General features: G+C 39.2%; 1 protein-coding gene across 1 annotated transcript in view; it reads left to right on the top strand.

Moving 5' to 3' along the window:
* Positions 1-13234, top strand: part of grid2 (glutamate receptor, ionotropic, delta 2) — a gene marked incomplete at both ends in the record, with an annotated part of 484572 nt that overhangs the window by 270156 nt on the left and 201182 nt on the right. The window contains one exon of the mRNA XM_080499738.1: positions 12122-12409. Within this exon, the coding sequence (XP_080355864.1) occupies positions 12122-12409 (288 nt within the window). The remainder of the gene's footprint in view (positions 1-12121; positions 12410-13234) is intronic.

The raw sequence follows: 13234 nt of genomic DNA, 5'->3' as shown, positions 1-13234 counted from the left end.
TAATGGAAGACTTTCGAGGGTGAAGCCAAGTCTGATTTAATATTGGCAGTAAAAGGCCATCATATCAGAGTACAAGACTCTGGTTAGAATTAGGAAAAAGTAGATTTCGTAATCAATTTTTTACTTAATGTCCCACTTTACTACCTTTTCACTAAATGACTTAGCCAAGAAAATGAAAACAGCCAATCAAAACTTATTGATTGATGATAAATGTTAGTGTTTTCTCATATTGTGATGACGTAGAGTTGGCTGTGACAATAAAATGTCAATTCATCCATCTTCAATTCAAAGTTATCGTACTGATGGTCAGAGGGTGCAGTGTACTCAAGCACACTGATCTTAGGATGTACCTGGAGAAAAACTATATAACATATTTTATTGTATTGGTGAAGTCAGTCTCGCCATTTGGCCACATACAATGTCACACTCTTTAATAAAGACAACACAGTGGTGTAGTGTTTCCACTCTCACTTCACAGCAACACCATACTCAGTTCGAGACCAGGAGTGGGGGCTTTTCTGTGTCTCAATTGCCCTTTAGTGTGAATATGAGTGTTTGTTTTTCTAGCTGTGACTGTGTTTTATTTGCTATGGTGTCGCAATATGTCCAGGGTGCACCCTGTCTTTGCTCATAGTTATCTGGAATCACCAGATGAATGGATGGATTTCTAATAATGTGTTTTAATAGATAATAGTGCAGTTTTATTTGTGGGTGAAGATATACCTGGTTGTCCAGTTCACTTAAGTTTTACTTTATTTTCGATGGAGCAGAGGTAGACTGATAAAAGGACAATGTATGCAGTTTTTATTTTGGTTTCCCACCTCATTTAGATGTTCATAGTTCAGGAGTGGCTTCGAAAACAAAAAAAAAGAAAAAGCTTTGTGCTTAGTGCTTTGAGCTTACTTATCAAAACTCTTCATTCCAGCTAATATTGATTTTGTTGTCTTTTTGGCTCTTGATGATGTCCGTTTTTCACATTTGCTTGACATAACTTGGTACCAAACACTGCAGTAAACTGACAGAGAGGGATGATGAAAGACACTCCTGGAAACGGTTCTTGCCTTGTCCTGAGAGGATGGTGACTGTCTTTTTTTTTTCACTAAGTTTAAAGGTCATTGCAGTATTAGAGAGCCCAGGAAGATAATCTTTGATTGCCTTTACAGCGCTGACCACTCCCACATGAAAAGGAGAGCAAAGAGGTCTGTAGTGGCTGCGCTCAAGACACTGGCTGGCATGTCGTGCTGGATGGGTGCCTGGTGGAAAGGGGCTACAGATTTCATCACAGGGTTCTGTGCCAATACCAGGATTTAGAATTTGATACAAGCAGCCATGGGCAGCTGGAAGCATGCAGTAACTCTGTCAGCCCATATTTGTGTGTCTGTGTGTATGAGAATGGTACTATAACTGACTCACCGCATTGCTTATGAATGCTGGAAAGCCATATTCCTTCATTTGCCATTAAAAACAAAAAGACGGCGCATAAGAATAGACTTTACATATCTGTGCTAGGCATAGCATACCTAATGAGTGAATTGTTCTGAAGTGTTTGTGTTTTTGTACAATTGCATGCATATGAGGTAATTTATCCAAATTAGTGGTTTGGATATGCACATTATAATGTTTTTCACAGCATGGAACAAAAAGAAAGTATCCAAAACGTGCATGTAGAAAATAATTTGACACAGCAAAGAGTTGTAGGCAAAATGCTTGAATATTAATTTAACCTTAATTTTTTGGTTATTCATTGAATGTCTGTCAGGTGCCTTTATCTGACTCAAGGACAAAGACTCGCACTTCAAACGTTCAGATTATTAGGACACAATGATGTAACAGCCTGCCCAAGTTTATTATGGGACTCACTGACCATCAAGCTAATTTTTTTTGAGGCTACATACAGCTATGCAGATGTCCCTGCATTGCATGTCAGATGCTCTCTTGTTTCCCACTATTTCTCACTTCTATCAGTAAGTGAGCAGCCAATTTCTGTCTCACTGCAGTCTGATAGACTCCTGATAGACTCGTTATGGGTTTCCCTACGGTCTCTTCATAATTCATCCATCTCTTGTTCCCTCCCTCTTTTCAACGCTTTGAACCTCTCGCTCTCCTGACCACTGTTTTGCATTTGTCCACAATTTCTTTCTCTCCTTTGAGCATTTTTTTTCTTTATTTATTTTACAGAGCTCTTTACATGCGTACATTGACTGAAAAGTTGCTTTTTCATTTTCCAGACACTATTTCCATTTTCGATGACTCCCATAAGTTATAGACCTAAACAAGTAGAATTTTTCCAATCATCTTATTTTACTATTCCTAGCTATACTTAATGCCTTCTCATACAGAATCTTCGAGGAAACAGAAAGAAAGTATTGGCAAAGTTGGTTGTGTCGTTTCAACTTTTCCCATGCAAAAAGGAAACGCACCGTAGGACGTGCATGAAAATGCATTTGTATTCATACAAACATTATGTCTAAATATTTACACATAACTTCCCTCGTACATATCCCCCAACCTGTTTAATTATTATATGACCTTCAATTTATCCCTCCTGCACGATGATAACAGCTATTTTACCAACACACTGGAGGAAGTGAACTCACACAGTGCAATTCTAAACTCATCTACACCTACATGTCCTATGGTGCATTTGTTTTTTTGCACTGTTCTCATTTTACAAAGTAGTACATTTTGGTTGATTTCTGGATTTCCTGTAATTAAAAGAAAACCCTTAAAGTAGGAATGCAACCAATGCACCTGAAACTTTTGTGAGCTTGTTTTATTTTATCTTTACATAAAATGTAAACGTTGGTTTTTCAGCCAAAAGTAAATTGTTTTTCCACTTAATTTCCTGCTGTTTGTCTCATCTCATGAACTCCTCTCTCACCCTTGCTCCACCATTGGCATCAATAATGTTCTTTTTTAACCACAAATTGTACCTTTTTGCTAATTATTATGAATAAACACTATGACACACATACATGACATATACAGTATGTGGCATCATCCAAGATTTAACATCATCTGAGTTGTACAAGTTTGTATGAATTATAAATTGAATGTCACTGAAACATGTTTTTATAGCACAAAAAGACCAACTCCAACCAAAAGAAAAAAACAAAAAACAAAACTTCTGACAATTGTGACTGTGCTCCGATGTCATCCATTGTGAGCAGTATAGGCGAGTGTTTGTGTATTGGAAAGGTAGTCAAGGATGGTTCAGTCCTCCAACATATAAAAATAAAGGAAACATAACATTGGCACATTACAAAATCATTTAAGTAAAACACAGAACTATAACACCAGTGGTGAACACCAAAACACACTCATATCTTCTATATTGTATGAGAATTATGAGAATTATCCAAAAAATATCTAAGTGTCCAAGATTATTATAGAGGAGCTCTAGTTGTTTTTGATTGTTCAAAAATAACCATTCATATTTGAGTTGCATGTTACACACAATAGTTGAATGCTACTGAAAGAACAAAGGAATCGTTGGCATATTTCTTTTCTCTTGATGACAATGATGGGTGTGCACAGACACGAAATCACCTTGCAACCTAAAAAGGCTGCTCACACACCTGTGTGCAATTGGCTTCAGACACGACAAGTGGAAAAATATGACATCTGTCATGTACACAAGCAATAAAAACTGAGATACCCTGAGCCATTAGGAGTGAACAACAACCAATCCATTTTCTAAATATGATTACAGCATTGACAAATGGGTCATTACCCTAGCTGACAAAGAGGGTACAAAAAAAGATAGAAAGACAAAGAGAGAGAGAAAGAGGCTGAGGGCAGGCGATTGTTTTGTGATTGTGTATGTGCATATGATGTGTTTGCAAGTTGTTGTCTTTTAAAAATGAACAGTTTTAATTGTTACGTTTCAATCTCGGCCAGAAATCCACTGAAGCAGTATAAGACGTGAATAAAGTCCAAATTTTAAAAAAAGTACAGTAAGTGTGAAAATATGAGGGACGAGAGGATACGCACACAGAAATGTCCCAGTAAAGTAATGGCAGTAAAACTTAATTTTCTGATCGTTTAGAGTGAGTGAGATTATGCCAGCAAGTGACAGAAAGCCGTTAACAACACTCAGAATAATGACAGCTGGTGAGCATGTTGTCACTAAGAGGAAGACAGTTCAATGGCTTCTAAAAGGGAGTATGCAAGGGCCTTTAGGGTTCAGAAAAGCTGAAATAACTACGACTGATGTTGAGTTTGATGACGGCCTCGAAGAAGAAGAGACGGCGCTCAGTTAAGTACAGGACATATTCAACCTGTTGTCCCGTGTGATAATATGCACCTCATTAACGATGAAGGACACCCATTCAACCTCTGCGTGTTATTGTGTCGCTTAATTAACAGATTGAATTGTTAATTACATTTCCAAATAAATGCGACATAGTCCAGAGCGACTTATGTGCTTTTATCATCTTCATGGCGCATTTTTTTGACCGATATAATATACAGTATATGCGTCGGACATGAGGACCCTGCTTGTTCTTTTTTTTTTTTTCTTCTTTCTTTCCCTTGCCGTGATTATAAACCAATGTTGAGCTTTAAGTGTAAAATATGCATTACTATTCATTCGAGGTCACTGAAATGTTACAAATAATTAACTTATAAAAAAAAAAAATACTTAGAAAACTTATAAAAAAGGTGTTGAAATAGGAAGTGTCTATCAGGGCAAAAAACACTAGTGTCTATCTTGGATGACACCAGGAAGACAGCTATACAATACTCAAGGAGGACAGGGTGCAGAAGAGAATAAAATAATGGAAAGACATGAAGGTCACAGAGTTTCTCTGCCAACTCGCAGAGCAGACATCAGACAGCTTTTGCTTTCTATTACTTCAGCAGATTTTTTTCTTTAAAGATCCACATGGCATTGTGCATGATAGAGGAAAGGATACTATAGAAAAGTAAGATAAGTGCATATTAAAAATGTGTGGACTAGCACTTTTGTTTTTAACTACATGAAATTATATTAATTCAGACGATAAGAGGGAATTGGAGGAAGCTATGCATGCATGAGTGGATTTTGGAAAGATGCGTGCAGAATTAATAGGGGGATGCATCTTCCACGCCAGGAAAGTGGAGTTAAGCTCCATTTCAATTGGATGTAACAAACGATTGATTTGATGGATGGGTAAATGTATGATGAGATGGATGAAGAACAAGTTAAAGATCAACTGTCTTTTGATCGTGTACATTGTACACCTCTCTGAAATAATGGAGTCAAAAAATGAATTGGGAGTGACTGAGGTCCAAAAAGGTGAATGAGAGACAACTGGCGAGTGGGGTGGGGATTGAATGTAGTTCTGTCCAGAGAGAGGAGAGCCGTTTGTATCTGTCATTCTCAACAACACTAGGATTTACAGTAGGTCAAATGTACTGTTTGACCTGCGATTTGGAGAGGGGGACACAAAGGAGAACTAAAGAGATGACTGGAGAGAAAGTGAATTAGTATTTAAAGGAACATTATGCAACATTTGCAGAGAAATTGTGAACTTTGTTGCCTCAAATAGTAATCAGCCACAATCACGGCTTTAACCATGCACCATAAATCTCACTGAACTGAACAACATATTATGAAACAGAATATGCCCCCTGCACTGACTGGACAGCACTATTATAGTTGTTTCCTTTGACTTCTCAGTGCCTTCAACACCATCAGGTCCACTCTGTTGGGTGAGAAGCCGTCCTATAATGTTGACTCATTTCACCAAAATACTGCACAGCAAAACATTATTTCCTGTGGCCATCTAACTTAATAAATAGTCTGTTCACTGACATACCCTTCTCTGTACATATTGTATGTATTTGTTTATTAGCCGTCGAGCTTGAGCATGTATATATTGTTCTCTTACTGATTAATATGAGTTAGTTACAGTGGGTTAATATATGATTAATATTTTAACATATGTATTCTATATTAATATTTTTTTCATGTAGCAACACTGTATATAATTCCCCCTAGGATTATTCAAGTATATGCACAAAACTTTGTTTTTCTTTCATTTCCTCACCCTCCATAATGAGGGCCGAGTGGTTCCAGCTACATTTGCTAAAACAGTCATTATAAATGAAGGGATGGAAGCGTTGAAACAACACTCTGCATTTTGTAGAGTACCTGATCAACGCAAGATGGATAGGACAGGAACAAGTATTTGGACATCAATGTCAATGGCTCATCAAATCAATTCATATGTATTTTTTGTTTTTGTTTTTTTGTTTAAGATATATTTGCTTACTATTGGTTAAACATAGGATGAAGGCAGCATGATACAATCATGGCTCAATGATCATTTGAATGAAGTAGAGGAAAAAAGAGGCAAAGGAAGGTGAAGATCGGAAAAAGGAAGAAGAGCTATACATCTGGTGTGTGTGATAATGGCAACTGCAGTAACTGCATACAAATGAATGTAAACTGAAATGAGGGGCAGTTGAAGGGAATGAGGAGTGGGACACAGAGAATGTTGCAGACAAGACAAAAAGAAGCTGGATAAAAGAGGGGATGTATGCATCTCCAGGGCATAGAGACTAGAGCTGAATAGATGATGTTAAATGTGGTAAGATGAAGGGACCAAAGGGGGGCCATTAAATGTTAATGGTAACCGGGAAGGGGGCGGAGGCATACTGGGGGCAGGGATAAAGTCAGATTGTGTTTGCAAGAAAACCTTGGTCTCGTATTTTCAGCAACAGGAAGTGCCAGGAGTCTGTGAACCTGTGGTGATAATTTTTTAGAGCAACAAAGTCGAAGGGGGCATGTTATCTTTTACTCATTCTACCTTCCTGACCACATTAATTCAAGTGCTCATTCCCTCGAGGAGTGTATATCAGCAAACCAACCTTCCACACATTCACACACGAAGGCATTTATAGAGTAGAACATATTTTCAGCCTGCCAGCACTGTGAGTAAGCATCTCTCTCTGCCACTCAGTACGTGGCTTTGTATGGCACAATGCATCACAGCAGTTAGGAGCTAGAACAATACATGAACAATTCCGACAAGTAGGTCACTGCTGCAAGTACGCACTCGCACACACGCGCACCCACACACTCTGACAGATATGGAAAAGCATTCCGAGATGTGACATTGCTCTGTGAACTATTGCTTTACTTTTTCTTTGTGACTTTCACATAAAACTACCCCTTTTATTATGACCACATGTTCGTCTTCAGCAGGTACTCGTTATTATCGCTGCTTAGTGCCTTCTCATGAACATACTTTTGGAAGTAATGTCATCAACATGGCGAACCCTGTGTCACAGGACAGAGCCATGTTAGACTCTAACTTCTTGGTCCAACAGTGTGCTTTTACTGTTTTTCCTCCACTTCTATGGTGTGGTTGACTAGCGGGTCTGTAGTACATACTTGGAGGCTCCACAGGATCTTGGGTCCGTCACCACCTTCAGAGGTGTGTCCCATTATGACCTTACCCAGCCACTTGGATATTGTGTTCCCTGCCTTCTTGCATCATGCACCTGCTGTTGAGCCTATTCCTCTGCAGCCATGTTTAGTCCCTTTGTGCTGCTGATCCTAATTTGATTACCTTTACACCCATAATGGCATTGGACCAATAATTGTATAAGACAAATATAAACAATGTTTGATTGTGTGAATGTGGCTTTATTACAAAAAAAACTGTTGATGCTAAGTTTGCTGGATGTCACTTTGTGATATATATCCATCCATCCATCTACTCACCATAATGACAAGAGTAGCAGTATATCAAAAGACTATACTTTAAATATTATATTTGAGCTTTACAGGCTAATATATAGTTGTTATTTAGTTTCATTATTTTAAATATATATATATATATATGAATTGTTTACCATGTTTAAGTCACAAAATAAATGTTTTGGCTCTATAGACATAACCACACTCTCTAAGTGTGCACAACTGTGTCTCCGTGTCATAACGAGTGTATAGTGTTCACGAGTGTGTGGTCGGATGAGTGCTTGAAGGGACATGGACATGGAGAAAGGAATCGGTCATACGTGGTTGCAGGTGGAGTGCTTGTAGTCTAGTTATTCTGACAGACTGACAAGCCTGAGAAAACAGAATAGCATGCTCCGTTGCAAATGACACATGTTACACATCGACATACAAACATGCATCAACATGCCCGCCTTCAACTGTGAACTGTGGTTCAGTGTAAATAAAATATAGGAAAAATCATGAGGCACGATTCATCGCATTGTGCACGTTGTTGAGCAGGCGAGCTACATGTTTCGGGTCTTATGAGATCAATCTCCTCATTCCAAAAAAAAAAAAAACAGCTCACATGCAAAACTTGATTGAAAGAAAACATTCCGTCCCAGCTAAAGTAAATAAATCTGGAGCATATAAATGAACAAAGTAAATGAATCTTCCAGCAATCTCCATGGCCAGCAGTCTGAACTCAGGGATGTGGTCATGTCTTTTAGAATGACTGACATTACCCTTCCTCAAATAAACACCTCTGCATGATGGCTTGACAGGTCTTAGCTGCTTTTGCCAGATTGATTCTATAATGATTTATCATGCGTCAGTGTTCGGCCCAGACGGAAGGAGTGTGTGTATGTGTATGTCTGTGTGTCTTTGTGTCCATCCATGGGTGAGTTTAGTAGCAGTGATAGGTGAGGGATTTTAAAATGGATACATTTGGATTTTTGTTTGCACTCTTGCACCCATTCTCTCTCTCTCTCTCTCTCTCTCTCTCTCTCTCTCTCTCTCTCTCTCTCTCTCTCTCTCTCTCTCTCTCTCTCTCTCTCTCTCTCTCTCTCTCTCTCTCTCTCTCTCTCTCTCTCTCTCTCTCTCTCTCTCTCTCTCTCTCTCTCTCTCTCTCTCTCTCTCTCTCTCTCTCTCTCTCTCTCTCTCTCTAATACATGTCATGCTTTACTTTTTTTTAATTGCTTATAGCCTTTCCAACCTTTTTACAGCCCATGCCTGTCAAACTCTTCAAAGTCAATCCACTTACATTTTGCTGGATCAGCAGCTCCAGGACCTCTTTTTTTTTTTTTTTAACTGTCATTTAAGTGTCGCCAACATCAGAGTGATGCAAAGTTGGGCTACAATGGAGCCGTTAAATCATTAGCAAAGATATATTAATGAGCCTGGTGCTGAGAACCCCCCACAGACTTAAGAGTGTGTGATGTAGAGGGGATGAGGGCACTAATTCTCCAAAGTGCCCTAATAAGTAGTGGATTAGCAAATCCTTCCATTACCCAAAGCCTTGATGATGCTAAGCTAATGTGCTATGGCTAAACTTGACTCATGAAGCTAAAATATTAGCATGGCCACCATGAAGCGGGTGTTGAGTGTGAAAAATGTAACTTGAAATTTGACTCATTCGGTTTAAATGTAAAGAAAAATGCACACACACACACACACACACACACACACACACACACACACACACACACACACACACACACACACACACACACACACACACACACACACACACACACACACACACACACACACACACACACATACACCTTTCTTCATCCACCCACAGGCATGCAAATGCTCAGATGTCTAGTAACTGCTGGATAGACATAGTGAGCAATCATCGGCTCATTGATTTCAAGAATAATGACCATGACTAAGCAGTGTGCTAAGACTTGCTAAAGTGTAATCATATATTGTTACACTTTAATTAATTCCTCAAAATATGGACTTGTACAATGGGCAGTGAGATTTAAACAGCTTTAGCTTCTGCTCATTAATCATCCGCATCAATGTGGGGATGTACACGGAAATAGTTGACTGAATCAACCCTACATCTATCGCTAAAAAGACAAAATCATGTTTGCCAGTTAATACATATTACTTGGCTTCCAAATTAGATCAATGTCACATAAGTGTTTGACTGACAGTGAAAACTAAATTACCTTAGGAAGTGCTTATGAATGGGCTGTACGTCAATATGTCTTTAATCAGGTAAACAAAGCAATTTTTATCAAAAACTGCAAAAGACAAACACAATGCCATATGATGTAAGTTTTGGGATGACTAGTACATCTAAAAAATGTGTATCCAATTCAACACTGTTATGCTTGAGGTAACTTTAATTAATTAAACAAACTGAATTAAACTACAAAGGAAATTAAGCAGACAGCATGTTGTGCTCACTTAATACACAGACAAGCAAGCATGCAGAGATTTGTCACCATTTGAGGATTTATCCTCACCAACCGCTTTGGAATTCAACTCATTAGGTTGTTTTTGTGCACACCAGCTGACGTGTTGTCATATTGTATAGCTCTAATGTTTTCTCTCCCTCCATTTCACATGTGTGCACTCGTACAATGTTTCATTCTGCTTTTCTCAGCACCACAAATATGTCTCTTTAAGCTTTTCTTTCTGGGAGACTTTTGTCTTTCCTCTTTCTTCTGTTGTTTTCATTTCTGCACTGTCAACGGATTAGTCCCCATGGCATTATAGAGGCTGACTTTGTGTGTTTGAGGTTGTGCTTTCTTGCCATTATACAGTATATTGTGTGTGCACTTTTTTTGTCATGTCTATGAACATTTCTCAACACTTTTCAGGTTACTCAGTGACTGACTGATTTTTAAGCAGCGAGAAGTAAAATAAACATTTGTAACATCGAAAGATGGATTTTATTGTGACGTGGGAGCAGAAATGAAGGATGAAACAATGATAAGTATGGAATGGAAATAGTAAAAGAGGCAAGAATATGACTGTACAATGTGGGTGGCCATTTGCAGAAAGGGCCTATGAACATAAAAACAAAATGAATAAAAAATACCAACAAAGCATTGAATCAAAAGATAGACTGAGTGAAGAGGAAGGACGCCGGTTTGGTGGGTGTTTGTGTTGCCATGAGCATAAGCAAGAGACGAGGAAGAATATGGCTGGTGAGTAAAGATGGAGGGAAAAGATTGGTAGGTGGAATGAGATATGTTGAATGCTAAAAAGGAGGTTAAAGAGGGAGGCAGATGACTCTTAACTGAGGACAGCGGATAGTAGTCAGTGATGCTGTAAGGCTATAAAGCTGAACATCACAGCATGAATAGGGCTCTGGAATGATTGGTGCTGAAAGGTAAGCACTAGGAGGAGCTGTTTTGGACATAACTGGGGAGTCGGATGAGATGGTGGGAGGCAGAGGTGGTTTTTGAAAGCACTGCAGGCCAAGGAAGGAGAAGAAAAGGAAGTGAAATGAGCACATGTTGAGCAACTGAGTTGAGAACCATTTATAACCATATATATATATATATATATAGTCTGTTCTGCATTGTTCTCATCATTCGCATTGGTTTTATTAGTGTCTATGAAGTTACCGGTGGGTCAGTCAATAATATAGACATTGACTGTGACACTGTAGACATACGACTTGGTTAAACTTGAGTTGTGCAGTCAGATAATGTCTGCTGCAGCAGATTGCTGTCATGGTCAGTGGGGAAAATTGGAAATCGTGGCTGTTACAGGTTGAGTAGGTCCTGCAATCACCAGTGTTAATGTTGTTTACTGTTGAATGTTATGGTACGGAGACATATCAGTCCTTCACCACATGCAATTGTGTTATTTCCATGTGGCCATCCATTGGCAGATTGACTCTGTGTGACAACCTAGAATCAACAGGCTCTCTAGGCTCCTGAAGAGTGTCCCTCCGTTTATTGATGATGAAGTGAGCAATATAAAAAAGTCTCAGTCTGCTACATTTACAACGATATGTTCCAGTCGTGCTGTGACATGTCTGTTTATACATGTATGTTTCCTCTTCGTTAAGACCGACGAGGCTGTGTATGGCTGTAACCATTTTTGCTTTAAAAATAACTACATGGTGCAAGTGGAAATGAGCAGAAGCAGCCAGCTAAAATGTATCTGCCTCTTCCAGTCATTGCTGCAGTGTGGTGACCTGTAGAATAAAAATCACTTGCTCTGACGCACTCATACCAAACATAATTGATAAAATCAATCTGAATTGCTCATAGTTGCAACTAGTATTTACATACATTTATTTAGCCATTTTTTTCCACGCTGGGAGATGTTGGGAAGAAGAATTATTGTATGTGCTCCGAAAAATAACATAATTCTTTGTTTTCTTCTCCCTTCTCCCTTCTTCTTCTCTGTCCATTGCCTCCTTTTCTCTCCATCTAGCCTGTGATCTGATGAACCGTGGTATCCTGGCTCTGGTCAGTTCAATTGGCTGCATGTCCGCAGGCAGCCTCCAGACTCTGGCTGATGCCATGCACATCCCCCACCTCTTTATCCAGCGCTCCCCAGCGGGAACACCCCGTTCTGCCTGCCCACCCACCAGCCGGATCCCTGGAACAGATGACTACACCCTAATGGTCCGCCCACCCGTCTATCTCAATGAGGTCATCATGCAAGTGGTCTCTGAGTATAGCTGGCAGAAGTTCATTCTCTTCTATGATTCCAATTTTGGTAAGAAAATACTCTAATATCTTGTTGACAGCAAAGCCATTGTTATTTAAATGTATAGCTGTCCAGTTATACATCTAGCTATCTCAGATGATTTGCTTTGACTGACAACAGTGTTATGTCCTAATCTGTGAAACTGGTGATGAGTGAATGTCACATTTGTCTAATTGAATAGTATCACTGGTTTCTCAGCCTGATAGTACATTTGAGAGCTTCCTGTTGTGTGGTGAGTCCTAAAGCTCACACTGTCTCTCACATCTGTTTTTGTCCTCATCCACCAGGAATGGAGACACATAATGATGCCATGTACATGCATTTGCAGAGACACATACTCACATGCATATAAATCTTTATGCAGTTTTGTGCAACTGACACATCATCTTGTCTGCTTCTGCCTGTGTCATCTTACTCTCTATTTTTTCTCTCTCACTGTCTCTTTCCAGTCCATTAACTCAAACATTAGACAAGAACCACTCCATGTCCCTTTTATAAAGTTCGATGAATGCCAGCCTGTTTCACCAATCCCTTTCTTTCCTTGCACAAAAATATAGTTTTGCTGTGGCTGCCATGTTTACCCAGTTTTATTGCTGTTGTGTGGGAGTATCTGTGCAGGTGGTTTATCTGTGCTGTGCATGCTGTCCCCTGTTCTGACCCCAGAGTTTTTGATTGCTTGGCTACTGCAAGTTAATCTCGTCATACCATTTTACACAGCTGTCAAATGTTGGGTCACAAACTTGAGCAAACTCACATGAAGCACAGATCCTTGTGGGGTTTGCTGTCATTGGGTCAAGAGGCTGTATCGGTCTGGTTTTCACTTCACATCACAAG

This window comes from Blennius ocellaris, assembly GCF_963422515.1.
Source record: "Blennius ocellaris genome assembly, chromosome: 7".
NCBI lineage: Eukaryota > Metazoa > Chordata > Actinopteri > Blenniiformes > Blenniidae > Blennius > Blennius ocellaris.
This window is presented reverse-complemented; position numbering and strand designations above follow the sequence as displayed.